The 19,452-nt window shown below is 43.4% G+C and overlaps 1 protein-coding gene and 1 pseudogene across 3 annotated transcripts in view; one reads left to right on the top strand and one right to left on the bottom strand.

Annotated features, from left to right (window-relative positions):
- CDC14A (cell division cycle 14A) overlaps positions 1 to 5,853 on the bottom strand; it is an 83,482-nt gene extending 77,629 nt beyond the window's left edge. For 2 of the 3 annotated variants that reach the window (XM_084851748.1, XM_084851746.1), the window contains exons 1-2: positions 5,394 to 5,790; positions 4,632 to 4,722 (exon numbers count right to left, since the gene is read on the bottom strand). In XM_084851748.1, the coding sequence (XP_084707874.1) occupies positions 4,632 to 4,722; positions 5,394 to 5,508 (206 nt within the window). In that variant the 5' untranslated portion in view covers positions 5,509 to 5,790. Of the gene's footprint in view, positions 1 to 4,631; positions 4,723 to 5,393 lie in introns of all 3 variants that reach the window. The other variant, XM_084851747.1, reaches the window with a different exon arrangement.
- An 8,607-nt stretch (positions 5,854 to 14,460) lies between these two features.
- Positions 14,461 to 16,225, top strand: LOC146347892 (nucleoporin p58/p45 pseudogene; annotated as a pseudogene).
- The last annotated feature ends 3,227 nt before the right edge of the window (positions 16,226 to 19,452 follow it).

Here is a 19,452-nt window from a genome sequence, read left to right as displayed (position 1 = left end):
CTATGGGGCAGGGGGGTTCAATCCAAAACACTTTAAAAGGAATTCCCTGTAACTAGAGAAGATTCAAAACCCTTAAGTAATGTAAGGCCAACTGGAAGAATGAGCAGGGTGTGTGAAATTATCCTCTAGATGTAAGCTTCTGGTGATAAAAAGTAGAGATTGATTTATTAAACAAATCAGCATGTACAGGCTTAAAAAGGTGAAAATATGAAGATGGAGAAAGACAGAAAAAGGATGAAGGTATTGCTAATTTAAGTTCTTCCTAGCTTCCTGGTGTTCTGAAGGCAGGCAGTATCAGTTCCAGAAAAGTTTCAGAAATCCTAGGCTATCTTGCGAGGGAAAATGCTGCCACACCTTGCAAGTGAAAGAGGAAAAAGAGCAAGGCCTTCTTCCTCCCGTGGTCCTCTGGACCATCCTATCCCAACAGAATAAAAGAACATATTGAGATCTATCTTCAAAACAAGAACTGACTAACTGAGCAACTTCATTCCAATTATAGTGCAATCAGAAAGGGAGAGCAAGTCTGCATGGAATGTAAGATAAATCTGATAAAGAGAGGACAAAGTGACAGGAATGGAAAAAGTGTGACACTCCAATTCCAGAGGACAAAGCTACATGAGTACACATGCACACAATGGTTTGAGGAGCAGGCTGCTTTAAAAAGGCTTTTAACCTTCCAAAATGAAGCTCTGTAAGTGTACACCTTGGAATTTTCAGTCCTTCCTATAAGCAATTCATACGAAGTAGGAAAACTCCCTTCTAAGTGATCAGTTTATCAAACTCTTAAGTCACCTCAAGGCAGAGAGGTACTGCTACCAAGTAGAACTATGGCATTTTGGTACTCATTTGCAAAGGTGGACTGCACTACCTTTGAAATCCTTTTTGATGCTATGGTTCTATAATGGACTACATCAAATAACAGTTTCTTTTGTTGTACCAGAAGCAGGTAATTAGTTATGTAATGCAAAGTATTTTGAGCTACCTAGAATGTTCCTTAGGTTTTGATCATCACGTAAATTACTATGATTACAATACAATTATTCTTAAGAGCTACAAATTTTAAGACGACATCCTCCAACCAAACATCGAAGGCCCCCAATTTTGCATGACTAAAAAATGAATTTTTTGACTCTTCCTGGTGCTTTAAGTACCTACTAACAAGTACGTAATTATTGCTATACAAAAGTGATCAAGGGTTGTGGGATCACAGGAATAGGATTATGTATTAGTCAAGTTTTTAAAATGTTGGAAAGTTCAGCTAATGGACCTAGCCACATAGGTATTCTTGGGCACTGTTGGGCATTGAATCATTTTAAAATATAACATTCAAGATGACTAGTTCATTAAGACTTGAGAATGATTACAGGGCACAATCCTATGCACGTTTGGACAGAAAAAAGTCCTACAACTCCCAGCATTCCCTAGCCAGCATGGCTGGCAGGTAAATGCTGTGAGTTGTAAGACTTTTTTCTGTCTAAACATGTACAGGATTGCACCCTAAGGGCACAATCCTATGGAGACAGTTGTCTGCCTCCGAACTCGGAGGTGGATGGCTATCTAACACAGGGTAGCAGGAGCACAGAGGTGACCCTCACCTCTATGCTGCAGCCACCCTGCATATTTGGCTAGGCAAGCAATTCTGCCTGTCTAGCTGGGGAGCATCGGAGCAGGAGTGGGGGAGGCTGTGCAGTACATAGGAAACTGGGTAAAGTGGCTTCTGCAGTCTCCTCTCCTCCCAATCCCCTTTTCCCTGTCTCTGTGCTCTTTTTCCAAGGGCGGAGACATAGCCAGTGTGGAGTCAACTACGCTGGCTGCGTGAGGGCACGGAGTGCCGTTTCTGGGAAACAAGGTTGGAGCCCTGGCTCCGACCTCGGTTCCCAATAACTGAAAAATCTTATGTCCCCTAGAAGCTGTCTAGGGGACTTAGGATTGATCCCTAAATCTACTAAATAAGAAGTGTCAGGGTCAAATTGCTTTAGGAGGAGGTAGTTATAGCAATATACTAAGCATCAGCGCTTTATTTCCATCAATACCCACAAAAGTTGAAATACCAAGTTTGTTTCACAAAGCTTGTATGTAGTAAGCTACTAATCAAAAACTCCATTCTGTGAGGAGGATGCTCCACTGGATCAGAAGCCTTTTGTGGATGGAGAGAACCCTTCCATTCATGAAAGGAAGACTGTGGTTTCAAGCCATAGTAATTTTAGCAAACCCTAAGAGTGAAGTGTTCATATTTATTATACATGCATGTACACTGCTTAAGGACAGTCACCCCCCCCATGTTAAACTTTGAAAATACTCAATTTGACTAGTATGTTACGAATTTTGTTAATGAATTTTTAGAAATGGAAATTAAATTTTCTACCCCACATCACTGAGTATGAATGTAATCCACAATATTCACCAACTAATAAGCAAACAGGAGAAGACCCATGCTAGTCTAATAAAGAGAAAGAACCTAAAATACTATGTATGTTCGTAGCATTTGGCCTCTTTAAGATTACTATGTGTTAGACCTGTCAGTTTAAAGGATTAATCCTACTCATTTGGACACCTTGGACAGTAGTCAAGGTTCCATGTCTGCTCCAGAATCTTATTACTTTCTCCATTGTCTACATGTAATTCCTTCTTCCCCCACTTCACGAGATGTGCTGCTACTGATCTTTTCCATCAGGTTATTGATGCTCACCATCCCTTATGACTCAGTACACATCCCATTCTGTCTGGCAAATGAAGTAATCCTAGCAATGTATTACATTTTATCACACAGGCTAGAAGGGACATTAAGTGTCAGAGAACAGTGTGGAATTCCTCAAATATTTCTAGAACCTAAGCATAATGTCTCATTTGTAACTTGTCAACATGGACCTGAAGCCACCACGAAAAACACAGTTGTCAAGCATATTCTTCCACCACCCTTAACATGAATTTAATAATATATTTTGATTTTTAATTATGACTGATGGTTATACTGTATAGTTGATTATAACTAAAACAACCTATATTTGTATTTTTATTATTGTACACTGCCTGGATATGTTATACATGATAGGCTGTACAGATTTTTTTAAAAATTGATCAGTCATCATCATCTGTAACTTAAGCCAAATCCCCTCACTGAGCAGTTTAAGCCATTCAAGAGGGAGAAGAGTTACATTTGAGGTATGTAAGGTAGTTAAAACAACAGCTATTTATACACTACTGCTCGACTTACTGCTGTAAATGGATATTTTAAATACAAACTATTTTTTACTGATAAACATTTGAGAAGGGGTGTTTAGGACACAATCCATCAAAGGTTAGCTTCAATCCTATACACATTGAACCTGGGAGTAAGCACAATTGAATGCAATGAGGCTTACTTCTGAGTAGACATGTATAGGATTGCATTGTATATCTCACTGAAAGGAAATCTCTATTACCGACTTGAAATGGATTCGGGGGATTTTGCTCTTAAGAGTGCAAAAACACTTGGGCACTAAATACAATTTTGAGGGGACACAAAGGCTTTGAGCCTTCCCTCCACTAACATTCTACCCCCTCCCCCCATTTCACTTGCATGTTATTACAGTGCTGCTGACTATCCAACTAGAGTCAGGGTATTATTGTAAAGTATTACTAACAACTTACTGCAAATCCCTCCCCTCCCCTTGCTCCATCTGCCCCAAGTCTAAGGGCAGATGGAGGGCAACCTCCCCTTGCCAAGACTCTGTGATTATACTGTGTTGTTTGGGAAAAGGAAACGCAGGGAAGGGGCATGCAGTGCTGCAATCTAAGTGGGCACTGTAAAAAGAAAGATAGTTTCTGAAAAGCCCTGTTTATTATTCTCTGTGGACCCTTGAACTTCTGGTGTTGTCCCAGAAAGTTTTTGAACAATCTCAATCACAGCCTACTAATCAAGAAAAATCTGAGATCCACAAAAGCTGCTTAACAAAATAATGATTTGAGTAAGAACCATGTTTTAAAGTTCACTAAATTGAGGTTCTCTTACTATAACTTGAGATGACCCATCATACTTACACATATTTAACACTGCAAATTCAATATATATTGTTAATGGCTAATTTAATGCAACTATCATGCACTTCACAGATTTGCTGAGTAGTAGTGAAGCCATGATGTTTTGCTCTTTCATGTAGGAAGAGAGATTTATACCAAAGAATTTTGGGACAGATAAACTCACTTTTCTTTTTTAAAAAGAGGAAAGATAAATGCGATTGAACAAAGTGCTTTAAGTGTCTTGCTATAGTTGTCAAAACCTACAGTCACTTAACAGCGGGATCCATTTTACAAAAAGTAAGAAATGGGGTGGGGGAAGAGAACGAAAGACAAAAACATCCATTTTCTATTTAAGATTCCACTAAGATATAATTAGTCTTAAAGATAGGCTCTGTGGCTTTAAAAATAACCCACTGGCGACACATTATTGCTAACCCACCCAAGATGACAAGGTACTTTACTTCCTTTTAGTGTGAGTGAAAGAGAGAAAGAACAACCTACTCCTATCACTTGGCGACAGGCTTGAAAAGGCAAAAAAACCAAACACTTCAAATGAGAAAACGAAAGTGAGCAGGAGTGTTGGGAGGAGGGAGGCAACAGAAGAAGGCGAAGAAAAAAGAGAAAAAACTTACTTTTCATAAACAAGTTCCTCATCCGTACAGAAATAGTGGGTGTTTACCGTGCTTTTGGGTCTATTCCGTAAAGTAGCAAAATATAGTCGGTCTGAAGAGGGGAAAAAAGTTTAAAAGGCAATCAACTGCCCTTGCGGTATCTTACATTTCAGCACAAGTTGATCAGTACCTCTCACTGTACAGCATTTACTGCAAGGGTTATTTAAAAGCCACTCTTTGGGCAGACACTGTAATTTGCATTAAAGCTTGGGGACGTCGCCTTAGGGTTACAATTCCGGAAATCCCCCCCCCCCAAACTTACCAGCATGGCTAAACGTCTTAGGGCTTACCCCCAAGCAGATAAAACTTAGCCCCGGGCTGTCAGAGTGAACGAACTATACGGCACCATCTTCCCTAACTCGTTTCTCCACTGAGGTTGGGAGTGGAGGGCGGCATTACTGCCCTTCCAAAGGGGGAAGGAAGCCCTCAAATTCCGTCTCCCCGCCGCGGTAAGGGAAAAAGTTCACGCCGGGGGGGTCGGGGGACTAAACTCGCTGCTTTGCTTCACCTCAGGGCAACTTTCCGCTGTTGTTGCTGCTGTTGTTGTTGTGGACACCCCTTCCCGCCCGCCGCCGCCGCCGAGGGCAGGTGCCTCCAAAAAAGGCAGAAAGGAAGCGCCGGGGTGGGGGCGAAGCAGAGTTATTGCGTCCCCGGCCGGCGCCGCCACCCGCGCTCGTACACCGGGAGCCCCAGCGGGGTGCCTGCCCCCTTCCCCGCTCTCACCTTTGAGGAACTCCGAGGCCCCCACTAGCTGCTCTGAGGAAGCGGGCGGAGCCGGCTCCATCCTAAAGAGGGCGCGGAGGTGCGTAGACGCGCGGGAAGACGTCTCCGCACTCATGAGTGGCGACTTATTTTTCTGCGGCGGCAGCAATATCAGTGGCGGCGGCGGCGGCGGCGAGAGAGCCGCCGCTCAGCTGGATTCAGCGAAAGAGGCGCCTGCAGCAGGACATGCCCAGAGAGCGGGGAGCCGCCGCCCGCCGGGGTCCGGACTACTACTACTGCCGCCGCCGCCGCCGCCAGAGAACTCCTTCCCCGCCGCCGCCCGCATGGGATGGAAGTGAGCGCGCGAAGGAGGCGAAGGGGAAGGCGAGGGCTCCGGGACCCAGCAACCAGCCCGAGTGGCGGAAAGAAACAGGGAGCCGGCCGGAGGGTGGGGTGGAAGGGATTTCTTCGCCCCCGTCCCGCCCTCCGGCGGCTTAAAGGGGCAGCGCCCGGTTACTAAGTACTCGGCGCTGCGGTAGCAACCACGTTACCAGGGCTTTGTTACACACACGCGCTTTGCCTCAGGCCGAGAAGCAGGGGCGGCCGGCCTCGCGCCTCCGAAGGGCTCGCCCCTGCCTCGCGCCTCAGGCCTACTCTGTGCCCCGGACAGCGTTGAAAGGGGCGCAGCAGCGCGGCACTTTCGCCCTAGTCGCCTCTCGCCCGAGGCCTCAAGCAGGAAGAGCCCAGCCCCTCAATAACAGCCCGCTCCTGCGCATGTTTATTCGGAAAGTAGCTCCGTTGAAGTCAATGGGATTTACTCCCGATGTGTACATGATAGCCTGAGGCATAGGGTCGAGCGTGCGGAGCAAGTCCCGTTGAGCTCTGTCTCTGTGCCACCGGCTTCCAAGACAACAGCCGTAGGCTTGGGCTACAAAAAATCACTCGGGTTCACTAACCCAGCCTTGAGTACACCAGCCTACCCCAACCTGGTGCCCTCCAGATATGTTGGACTACAACTCACAGCATCTCTCAGCCAACAAAGCTGCCTGGGGAATGCTAGGAGTTGTAGTCCAACACAACTGGAGGGCACCAGGTTGGGGTGGGCTGCACTAACTCCTTTAACACCCTAAAAGTTAACTGCCTTTGGGAGTACTCGGCGACCCCAAGGTTGTTTTAATAAGATGTGAAAACTAAAGACTGGATTTTCCCACCCTTTCAAGGTGAAACAACAAATCCCCTCACACACCCCTGCCCCCAGGGGCAAAGTAGTGAGAGCCAGGCACATTATTTTGGCACCCAAGGCACAAGTGCCTCCCTCCCTTCCTAGCAGTAAAAAACCAACAACAACCCATCATACTATTTGTTGCCTTTTTGTAACACCCCAAATCAGCATTCTGCCTAATGGCAGGATGGGCCCTGGTTTGTGGCTGAGGTGACAATTACCAAAGGCTATTGTGTGAAGTCTGAGATGGAGACTTCACTTCCAGTAGCCCTATCCTAGGCCTGTTTACTTAGAAGTCCCACTGTATTCAGTGGGCCTTTCTTCAAAGTAAATGTGCATACCTTTAACCACTCTGATGAGTGAAGTTGGAAATACACAGTGCAATTCTGTTCATGATTCCTCAGAAGTCAGTTCCACTGAGCTCAGAGGCCCTTACTCTCATCCTTTTGCATAGGAGTAAAGCCTTGGTCATCATAAGAGAGTCTAGTTATTCTGGTTTAATCAATACTGAAGTAGCAGCAGCTTTCTCAGTCCCTGAGGTTTGTTATACACCTGATCAGGATGACTGGTAATAAACCATGTATTTCTGTTTACACATTCAAAACAAAGAAACAAGCAAGGAAAACTAAGCCCAGTGTAGTAACTCAACACACAATAAATCCCATTTCCTATATTGATTTACAATCATACAGGCTATGAAAAAACTGTGATGCCCTTCTGGTTTTTTTCTCCTCTTTACATTTTCATGTGAAATCTTATACAAGCCCGTTAAAGCTGGAGAAGGATATTTCACACACTACCAGATGAAACGGAAAACAGAGCAGGACGTGTTAAGATACAAGAAATTTCTCAAGACTTACACTGTTAAGGGATCAACACTTGTAAACGTGTTTAGGTAAAGAGAACCTAGAATTGTTTCAGGTGGTCTAGAGTCCACATGCAGCTCAGGATTCTTATCTAGTTGAGTACACATGTTTAATTACTTCAATAACCACAGCTGACTGCATTCTTGTGACCAGCACATCATTACATGGTTGGAGTACAAGCTAGGATTGTCACCTTGAGACAATGTATAACTCATACCTTACAGAACAATAGTTGGATATACAGCAGGGCTGTCTCCAGGTTTGAGGGGGCTCAGGGCAGAGTACTCTCTGGTGGAGCCTCTCCTCTTAGGCCCAGCAGAGTTATCTGGTAGTGGTGACTGGCAGCAACTATATTCCAGGCAGTGCCCAATAGTTGGGGATGGGGTGGCATTTTGATTTTCCACAATGCCTCAGAGTGATGCTACATTAGGGGCATTGTGGGAAATTAAAAAGACAGCTATACCCAGGTGGCCAGTGCTTCTCAGAGCACCAGTCCAGAAGAAACAATTTAAAGGGGGATATGGGGTAGGCCTCAGTGGAGTCTTGCTGCTGGACCAGTGGGAACATAGGATAGGCCTCAGTAGTGAGTCCTGCTGCGGCACCAGAAGCTGCCCAAAGTTGTCAGGTGGTGATGCTGACGCTGCTGATAGTCTTTGCTTTCTGATTAGAAGTGTGATTGTATCTTTTACTTTGATATGAAAATGTAAGATATGAGGTAGTACTGAAAACAACATATCTGAAATAGTCTTGTAAATGCATGGATGTGAAGACAACTTCCACAGACTTGCTAATCCATGGTAGTCATCATGGTATTAATGCCCCCTGGTCCCAAGTACATGAAGCTGTGCTTTGTGTGGACCATCATCTTCTGTTGGTTATTAGTGACAGGAGGTGTTCCAGAAACACATTTCTGCACTGACACGTCCACAAGGATTGAAATTTGCATGTGCAAATCATCCATATAAACCCCTCAAAATGTTTTTGAGAGGCGAGTGAGATACCAATTTGCTGTTTTGACTTGACACTTTGCACTTCCATTCTTTTTTTATTGTTATTTATGTCCTGCCCCACAGTCATAACTTTATATTATGTTTTAATTGATTTACTCTGACAAGTAGCCCTGGTCCATACCCACAATTATTGGATGTAGATTAGCATCATCACTCCATTCATAAACATACAGTAAAAGAGTGGAAACGTATAGCTTCTCTTTCTGAATACCACAAGTTAAATAAAGGAATTTCGGCTTAAAATGAAGAACGTAGGGAAAACCACTAAACCATTCAGGTATGACCTAAATCATATCCCTTATGAATATACAGTGGAGGTGAGGAATAGATTTAAGGGATTAGACCTGATAGACAGAGTGCCTGAGGAACTATGGACCGAGGTCCGTAACATTGTTCAGCAGGCAGCAACGAAATCCATCCCAAAGAAAAAGAAATGCAAGAAAGCCAAGTGGCTGTCTGATGAGGCTTTACAAGTAGCTGAGGAAAGAAGGGAAGCGAAAAGCAAGGGAGAAAGGGGAAGATATATCCAACTGAATGCAGAGTTCCAGAAAATAGCAAGGAGAGACAAGAAGGCCTTCTTAAATGAACAATGCAAAGAAATCGAGGAAAACAACAGAATGGGAAAGACTAGAGATCTCTTCAAGAAAATTGGAGATCTCAAGGGAACGTTTTGTGCAAAGACGGGCATGATAAAGGACAAAGAAGGCAGGGACCTAACAGAAGCAGATGAGATTAAGAAGAGGTGGCAAGAATACACAGAAGAACTATACAGGGAAGATCTGAATGTCCCTGATAGCCATGATAGTGTGGTCACTGAACTTGAGCCGGACATCCTCGAGAGTGAAGTCAACTGGGCCTTAGGAAGCATTAGTAACAACAAAGCTAGCGGAGATGACAGTCTTCCAGCTGAGCTATTTAAAATCCTAAAAGATGATGCTGTTCAAGTGCTGCGCTCAATATGCCAACATATTTGGAACACTCAATAGTGGCCGCAAGACTGGAAAAGGTCAGTTTACATTCCAATTCCAAAGAAGGGCAACGCCAAAGAGTGTTCAAACTACCGCACAATTGCGCTCATTTCACATGCCAGCAAGGTGATGCTCAACATCCTACAAGCTAGGCTTCAGCAGTATGCGAACCGAGAACTACCGGAAGTACAAGCTGGGTTTCGAAGAGGCAGAGGAACTAGAGATCAAATCGCCAACGTTCGCTGGATCATGGAGAAAGCAAGAGAATTCCAGAAAAACGTCTATTTCTGCTTCATGGACTACGCTAAAGCCTTTGATTGTGTGGATCACAACAAACTGTGGCAAATTCTTAAAGCGATGGGAATACCAGACCACCTTACCTGTCTCCTGAGAAACCTGTACGAGGGTCAAGAAGCAACAGTAAGAACCAGACATGGAACAACCGAGTGGTTCAAAATTGGGAAAGGGGTACGACAAGGCTGCATATTGTCACCCTGCTTATTTAACTTATATGCAGAGTACATCATGAGAAACGCCGGGTTGGATGAATCACAGATCGGAATTCAGATTGCCGGGAGAATTATCAACAACCTCCGATATGCAGACAATACCACCCTAATGGCAGAAAGCGAAGAGGATCTCAAGAGCCTCTTGTTGAGGGTGAAAGAGGAGAGTGCAAAAGCTGGTTTGAAACTCAACATTCAAAAAACGAAGATCATGGCATCTGGCCCCATCACTTCCTGGCGTATAGAAGGGGAAGAAATGGAAGCTGTGACAGATTTTATTTTCTTGGGCTCCAAGATCACCGCAAACGGTGACTGTAGCCATGAAATTAAAAGACGCTTTCTCCTGGGGAGGAAAGCTATGGCAAACCTAGACAGCATAGTAAGAAGCAGAGACATCACCTTGCCGACAAAGGTCCGTCTAATCAAAGCTATGGTTTTCCCAGTAGTAATGTATGGCTGTGAGAGCTGGACTATAAGGAAGGCTGAGTGCCAAATAATTGATGCTTTCGAACTGTGGTGCTGGAGAAGACTCTTACGAGTCCCCTGGACTGCAAGGATGTCAAATCAGTCAATCCTAAAGGAAATCAACCCTGAGTGCTCATTGGAAGGACAGATACTGAAGCTGAAGCTGAAATATTTTGGCCCCCTAATGCGAAGAGAAAACTCTCTGGAAAAGACCCTGATGCTGGGAAAGATTGAAGGCAAAAGGAGAAGGGGACGGCAGAGAATGAGATGGCTAGATAGCATCACCGATGCAATGAATATGAACTTGAGCACGCTCCGGGAGAGAGCGCAGGGCAGGAAGGCCTGGCGTGCTGTGGTCCATGGGGTCACGAAGAGTTGGACACGACTGAACGACTGAACAACAACAAATTAACTCAGATCCGGTGATCCCTAGTATGCAACCTGATCCAATTAATGTTGACTCAGAAGTAAGCCCCTGGGAGCTAAGTGGAACTTATTTCTGTACAAGTGTGCATAGGATTGTAGTCTAAGGTTTCTACCAAGGTACGATTTCCTGCACTGGCAGTGGGGGCAGTCCCAAGGTTACATCATAGTTTTGTTCATAATTATCATGGTTAAAGTGACAAATATAAAGTTGCCCACTCCGCCTCCCAGGTCTGGGGGACTCTTCCTGTGCTCAACAGTTTGATGTGCAGATGTCAACTGGTGAAGCTTTTCACAGCACAGATATAATTATTATCACTTGCTAACATCTGCAGGTGAAGCAGCTGTTAAAGGGCACTGCTACAGTGGCATGTTGCAAAGGTGGCTATCCTATTAAAATATCCTCAGTTCTACAAACAGTGTTTAAAGGATAATGAGGCATTTCTAAATTAAAACCAAAGCTATGGTAGTTATCCTGAGTACATCATTAAAATATGATATTGTGGATGTTTTCATCTCTTTCCTTCTATATATTCCCCCTCTCATTTGTTCATCTTTTGAAATAAAATAACAGCCATAACTGTGATGAATTAGTGCAATACAAATCCTGGTAAAGATCCCAACCCAGATACAGAAAGGTACTTAGTCTTGGCGGGCTGTTCCTAGGTAAGAGTTTAGGCAAAGCTGATAGATTAGGAATTAAAATGGTGACAAAATTTTAAAGTCCTAACCTTCTTCTTTGGCTTTCCACACACTTGTGTCCACAATGGCAGTTATAAACTGAGAAGAGCCAACATATTCTTTAGGACCACCCGTAGGCTAAGGACAGCCTATCGTACACAAACACCTGGCTTCCGCTGCATCTACTGGTCTGCGACTGGCTCAAATTTTAAAAAATGCTACCGTATCAGACTACCTAAGACATCAGTAAATGGCTTTCCTGATCCTGTCAATGTCAATGATTCAACATTCTCGGGAGGACAGTGAGGAAATTCTTCCCAGTAACATTTGTTTCCTGCACACTGCAGACACCATTTCCCCATTCATCTCTACAAGACCTTGCTCCCTTTCAGAAATATTTACCCAGATATTCTTTGGTAGTCCATCAATCATGTTGTCGATTCAGTACTTGTTAGAGGCAGCAACTAATGCTGGTCATTGTGATTCATCTGTTGTCTATTTCAACAGGCAAAAATATTGCATATGTGACCACTGAATATACACATATACAGAGAGAGAATGAGAGAGAGGGAGGTTAGTGTAAAGCAGCACAACAGCAAAGTAACAAGGATGCTCTGGATCCACTGTGGAAGCAGTCAGTCTTAAGGTAAAATGTATAAGAAAGATAGAAGGACTAACGACAGAGTATTAAAAAATATATTTTAAGCTAAACGTTTCAGCTTCTGCTCTCATCAGTAGCTGTGCTGTTATGTGGGTATCAGGAGTGGCAGTTTGGAATGCCTGGAGATGAAAGTTCCTTAGGAGAAAAAACAGAGGTATGATTGACATAATGCTTATGAATTGTCCTCCAGATTAAGGCCATTTGGACTAAGATTTCTGAGTCTAGAGATCCAGAAATTTTTCCTTTTGTCAAGCATAATAGGGTCTTTTGTTTGTTCTATTGGAACCAACTGTAAATCCGAGAGACTATTTGCAGGAGAGTTGAAATGGCTGCTCTAGTTTTTTGGTAAGAATCACAGGTTTGTGATTATGGAATTGTGTTCTTAGGTCCATTGTAGTTTCCCCTACATATTGCATACAACATTTTTTTTAAAACATTCAATTAAATAGGGGTGCAGTCCTATCCATGTTTAGACAGAAAAAAGTCCTACAACTCCCAGCATTCCCCAGCCAGCTATGCTGGCTAGGGAATGCTGGGAGTTGTAGGACTTCTTCCTGTCTAATTATGCATAAGATTATGTCTTAAAGAACATAAGTAGAAGTGCATTATTAAAATTTGTCTAATGCAATAAGCTTTGTTAGTAATTGTGCTTCTGAAATAAGTGGTTTCTTGGAGAGAACTGCAGGTAATGCAATGCATTGATTTACAATGGTATGATCCTGGGTTGCAAATATTTTGTTTAAGTGCAGCTTTAACTAACAATTTATGCAGATTGGGTGGTTTTATGAATGCAATGCATGGTGGAGAATTAATGGCTTCCATTAAATGAGCACCATAGGATATAATAGGGTAACTATATTGAATTATCTTGTGGAAATTAGGGGCAGCTGAATGGTAGTCCACAACAAATGGAATGCTATTTTCTTTCAAAGAGTTATCCTTCTTTATGAAGCAAAGGCTATCCCTGGATATTACTGATGCTCAATTGATGTTGTAGTCAATAATGTGACTAGGGCCCAATCCACATGGAAACGGTTTCAGAGTGTTTTCTAGTTATATCTGGAATTTAATGAAATTGCTTTAGTCCATCAGCAGCATGCAAAGCAAGAAAAGGACAGTATACACTACCTAAAAACCTGTATTCATGGGTCAAACAGCACTTGAAACTGCAGAGTAGAGAACATCATAACTACATAGGGGCTGTTCAGGAAATTAAAGAGGCTTGCTCCCCACCCCTTTCAATGCTCCCCTGCTCAGGGAAGTTTAATAGAAGAGATGAATTATGTCCCGTAGTTAACCCCACACCTCTCCCCTCAAATCCACAGGACTGTGAAGCAGCAATATTGAAGCCCAGCTCCCCACATTAGTTACTATAGCACACTAATGAGACATAGCACAATTGTGTGAGTAGAAGACTGTGAAGCAGCAATATTGAAGCCCTGCTCCTTGGGTGAGTTACTGCCCCAGTATAATTCAATTCTGTTGCCCTAATGCAACATTGCACAATTGTGCCTGTGAAGGTTTGAGGCCTACAGAGGCATAGGGAAAAAGGGTCAGGCTTAGAGGCCTGGGGTTTGTTTTTTGGTTGGGAGGGGGATCCCTCAGACGACTAGTTTCATTTCCCCAGTTAAGTTTAATTTCATCAGGTTTGAAACAGTACTGTTGGCTTTGAGGGAGGAGGGTTTATAAAGAGAATGAGAAAGCCAGTAAGAGCAGAGTCAAGAAGACCAGAGCCTGAAGAGGGAGCAGGAAGAAGCAGCTTGAAAAAGTCTAAGTACAACTGGGGTAAAGGAACTTGTATTTTGCAATGTTTATTTTCTCTTAATGCCTTTTGTATCACTCAGCTGTATTGTATAAATACTTGTAGTAGTAATTTACTTGCATTAACTTACCTGTAAACTGTTGTGGTTAAACCATGTGTCTAGAGGGCAATCACCTCACATCTACAGCCTAAACCCCATGTTACTGGAAAGTAGAAGGTAAAAGAAGGAAGGTAGGACTCTTAAGAAGGCAAGAGTTGCTCAGGGGGGTCCGGGTCATAAGGAGAACCCTGACAGTGCCGTTACAGGAATGTGAAGTAGCAATGTTGTAGTACAAAGTAAAAATAAAAGGAAAGGCCAGCAGCCAAGCAGCACTACTGTGTAATAGTGTTAAGTGGGAAGAGAAGGCTGTGTCCAAAGCAGCTACTGGGGGGCCGCAGCTTGTGTTGTGAGGGGGGCCGCCAAGCCTGCGTCAGCCTACCGAACCCAAACCCCGCGCTTGAAGCGTTTCTTTTTCCTCTCCGCCATGTCGGCAGGCTTCTTTTTTGGGGCTGGAACGTTGACTTCGGCCACTGCTGCCACTCCTAGGACTGGCGGCGGCGGCAGTGGGGGGTTCTCGTTTGGAGCCACTCTGAGCTCAACTGGAGGGCTTAACTTTGGAACATTGAGCTCAACAGCTGCAACTACAATAGCTGCTTCTGTAGGGTTTGGGTGTGGCCTCTTTACCTCAAAACCTACCACTGGTTTTACATTAGGAGGGACTAATACAGGAACAGCAACAACTATTGCCACAGGACTAACACTAGGCACACCTGCTACTACTTCTGCTGCTACCACAGGCCTTAGTTTAGGATTCAACAAACCTGCAGGATCAGCCACACCATTTGCTTCGCCCATCACATCTACCTCCTCTGCCCTCTCTCTTCTGCCCTCACGTCGGCTCCAGCAGCAGCACCTTCCCGCTTTACGTTGAACTTGGGAGGCACACTCGCCCCAACCACAAGTGTATCCACAGGACTTTCTCTGGGAGGAGCTTTGGCTGGTTTAGGAGGGACACTATTCCCAAATGCAAGCACAACTGCAACAGCGCTCGGACAGAATGCTTTTGGCTTGACTCTAGGGACAGCTACAGCACCTGCTGCTACAATTAATGAAGGTCTTGGTGGCATAGACTTCAGTAGTTCTTCAGATAAGAAGAGTGACAAAACAGGAACAAGACCAGAGGATAGTAAAGCACTAAAAGATGAAAATCTACCTCCAGTAATCTGCCAAGATGTAGAAAATCTCCAGAAGTTTGTAAAAGAACAAAAACAGGTTCAGGAGGAAATTAGTCGAATGTCTTCCAAAGCAATGCTTAAAGTGCAGGAGGATATTAAAGCCTTGAAACAGCTTTTATCAATGGCTGCCAGTGGATTACAGAGAAACACTCTTAATATCGATAAACTGAAAGTGGAAATTGCTCAGGAACTTAAAAATGCTGAAATAGCATTACGAACACAGAAAACTCCTCCTGGCCTTCAACATGAAAACACAGCACCAGCACTTCAGGATCTTGATTGAACAGTTTGAAGCACAACTGCAGCAGTACAGTCAACAAATTGAAGAACTAGAAAATCATCTTGCCACTCAGGCAAACAATTCTCATATAACTCCACAAGATTTGTCGATGGCTATGTAGAAAATTTACCAAACATTTGTAGCTCTAGCTGCACAACTCCAGTCAGTACACGAAAATGTGAAGATGCTCAAAGACCAATATCTTGGTTTCAGAAAAACCTTCTTGGCGGATGCTGTGGACGTGTTTGAGGCAAGGCGAGTGGAAGCGAAGAAGTGGCAGACTGCCCCACGTGTTACAACAGGACCTACTCCTTTCAGCAACATACCAGATGCACTGGCTGTTGCCATGGCTGCAACACTTACACAGCAGCAACAGCCTGCTACAGGGCCACAGCTGACTCTGGGAATTAGTTTTGGAACGCCATTCGGTTCAGGTATTGGCACTGGCTTGCAGTCAAGTGGCTTAAGCTCTTCAAGCCTTGGAGGGTTTGCAGGTAGCTCTGGTTTTGGAAGCAGTGCTGCAGGTGCACCATCATTTGGATTTGGAGCCACAAATAAGCCTTCAGGAAGCCTTAGTGCAGGCTTTGGCAGCTAGAGCACATCTGGGTTTAACTTCCGCAACCCTGGCATCACAGCATCTGCTGGCCTGACATTTGGAGTGTCCAATCCAGCCTCTGCAAGCTTTGGCACAGGAGGACAACTTCTCCAGCTAAAGGAACCTCCAGCTGGAAACAAGAGGGGAAAAAGAGAAATGTTAATGGGGCGGGGGGAGGGTTGGGGTCAGAGAAAAGGGACAATGCATTCACTTCGTTCATCCTGGAAAAATCTATTTTTTAAGCTGATATAGTAGGTGCTCTCCTGCACTGCTGCTAGGTTTTATTGTGGTTGTATTGTTATATTGTGGTTTTAATGTTCTATATATTTTAAATTGTTTTATTGTGTGCTGTTTGGTTTTAATTTTTGTGAACCGCCCAGAGAGCTTCGGCTATTGGGCGGTATAGAAATAAATAAATAAATAAATAAAATACTGTGAATGGGGGGGGGGGAAAGGAATTGGGGGGGAGGGACAGCCCCACTCCTTGACCAAGTCACAGCCCCACTCCTTGACCAAGTCACAGCCAGGTCATAGATACACCCCTAGGCATGCCCAGTATGCAAGATTTAATTCGGTGGAATGGGGCGCACTGCAATGGAACTGCATGGGAGTTGCATTTAAGGAAAAAATATGCACTGAAAGGACTTTGTGAAAATGCGCCTTTTTGAGAGAGAAGTTGTGCAGTTGCTGCGGTGGCAACAACGTCATGTGTTGCAAATGACCCTGATGTGCTCTCATTCTGCACTACATTATCTGTGTAGACTGGGCCTAGTAGGGTATCCGCATTGTTGGAGATAATATTTAAGGTAATTTCACCTTCTTGAGAAGTTTTATTTGTTATTACAAATGTGTTTTATCCTATGAGCTAAACTATGTATAATGTTCTCCTTTAGATGGCTCACATGACTTGAAGTAAAGGTACAGGTGGGAATCTGTAAGTTTACAATATAAGTCTTTGACAATTTGGGCAGTTTTCGTGGAAAAGCAGCATATCAATTTCATGATGATTATGAATTTGCTGGTTTTCAATAGTTAAGAGAACATCCAGGAAGGGTTATTTTGGGTTTTCAGTTGTGTTACTGGTAAATTTTATTGTTGGAAGGATAGTGTTGATAAACTTAGTTAAAATCTCCAAGCTATCCCTTCCATAGTCCCAGATGACAAAAATGTCATCTATGTAATACCACCATATGCTAGGTTTTTAGGCAGAAGTTCTGCAGATAGTGTCTTTGGTTTGCCCCATAAATAGATTGGCATACGATGGGGTCATACGTGTTCAATTGCTGTAACTTGGAGTTGTAAATAGTGATTGCCATTGAACATGAAATTGTTACAAGTGAGTACCAATTTAGCCAGGGATGTTAAGACTCCAGTACTAGCTTCATTAGAGGTTCTGCTGTTTAAGAAGTGTGTTAAGGCCGAGAGGCTGTCTTTGTGGGGTATGTTAGTATATAAAGAAGTAACATCAAAGGCTGTGATGATGGTATAATTGTTAAATCGGTGTTCCTGATTTAGTCTTTTGATCTACTTAAGGAAGTTTGTAGCGTCTTTAATATATGAAGGAAGTTTATGGACCAATGGTTGAATTATGGAGTCAATATATAGTATTTTTACATGAAACAATAAGTCACACTGGGTTGTTGTTTTTATGGATCTTTGGTAGCATGTAAAATCTTCCTGCTGTAGGGGTGGAGTTAACTAAAAGATGAACGCTTTCTCTGTCCAGTAAGTTTTCATGCAGGAATTTATGGATTACATTGCCATTTTTTTTTAAAATTCAGGTCAGCTGTGATATCATGATGGAAGAGTTTGTATGTATTGCTACCATTTAATTGTCTCAAACCTTCAGAAATACAATTCTCAGTCTTCATCACAACAACAGCTCCTCCTTTATCAGCTGGTTTTAGGAGTATGTCTTTTCTGATTCAAAGGTAGTTGAGGGCCTCTCTTTCTTCTCTTGTTAGATTGTAAAAGACACATCAATTCTTTTTTTAACTGATTATATTATACTATATTATATATATTATACACACACACTGTACTGTTAAATATACCAATTAATATAATATTTCTAGTATGATACCACATGGCAACATTTTCACCTAAATACTAAGCTGTATCCCTGTTCATGATTTCAACTACCTCCTCTTTTATTGGTGATGGGTTGTAAGGACTCCTTAGTGGTGAGAGTGACGGACTGGGAGCCAGGAGATCCGGGTTCTAGCCCCACTCGGCCATGGAAGCTCACTGGGTGACTTTGGGCCAGTCACAGACTCTCAGCCCAACCTACCTCACAGGGTTATTGTTGTGAGGATACAACGGAGAGGAGGAGGATAATGTAAGCCGCCTTGGGTTCCTTGCAAGAGGGAAAAAGGCGGGATATAAACGCAATAATAAATAAATAAATAAATAATAAATAAAATAAATAAGAGTGACACCTGCTGGCTAAATTGAGAAAATTCAGCAATGGGGTAGTAGTGATATTGAATGAAGAGAGGGGAACTAGCAGATCTGCACTAGCAGATCAAAAACAGTGACAGCTGTTTATGTAGTGGGGCTCAGGAAATAATTCTTCCTTGATTCATTATTTTCATTCCTAAATATGGGTCAACAGGATTACACAGGAAAACATTTCCCTGGACTTAGGAAAGAGGCTATCTAACATCCTCCTCTCTCTCTTTAGGATTATGCCGGATGCATTCATTGAGCTCAAGACATGCCAAGTCTCACCAGCTTAATCCACTACATATCATCTAATATGTAGAAAAGATTGGTGTCGAGGCTCAAGCTTCTAGGTCCCATAAGGCCGACAATCTCTGTTCTTTAGTTCCAGGGAAAGAACATTAACTGCGCAGTTATTAATATTTACTAGATGAATGTGTATGTTGCACATCCTCTGCAGAGCTTTATAGCACAATCCTATGCATGTCTACTCAGAAGTAAGTCCCACTGAGTTCAGTGGGGCTTACTCTAAGGTAAGGGGGTATAGGATTGCAGCTTTTAACTTCACAACAACTTTGTAAGGAAGGTTAGGGTGAGAGATAGTGACTTACCCAAAGCTACCCAGTGAGTTTCATAGCTAAGCCAGGCTTTGGGTCTGGATTTTCCACATTCATGCCTTCCCTGATGCTTCAGCAGCTATGCCAGTGCCAGCAGAAATGCATTCCTTACATGCTTAGAGTCCCTTTCTTCTCTAGTTAATCTGCAGGAGCAGAGGACAACAACTCCAATGCATGCATAAAGTGGAGAGTTCCATAAACCAGCAGCAGGTGCTGAAACAGGTTCTAAGGCAGCCTCCCCCAACCTGACACCCTCCAGATGTTTTGGACTACAACTCCCACCATCCACTACCCACTGGCTATGCTG

The sequence above is a fragment of the Heloderma suspectum genome, chromosome 4 (assembly GCF_057233095.1).
Source record: "Heloderma suspectum isolate Gila_16-S chromosome 4, 16-S_ref, whole genome shotgun sequence".
Taxonomy (NCBI): domain Eukaryota; kingdom Metazoa; phylum Chordata; class Lepidosauria; order Squamata; family Helodermatidae; genus Heloderma; species Heloderma suspectum.
The sequence above is the reverse complement of the archived record's forward strand: the minus strand, read 5'-3'. Positions and strand labels throughout refer to the sequence as shown.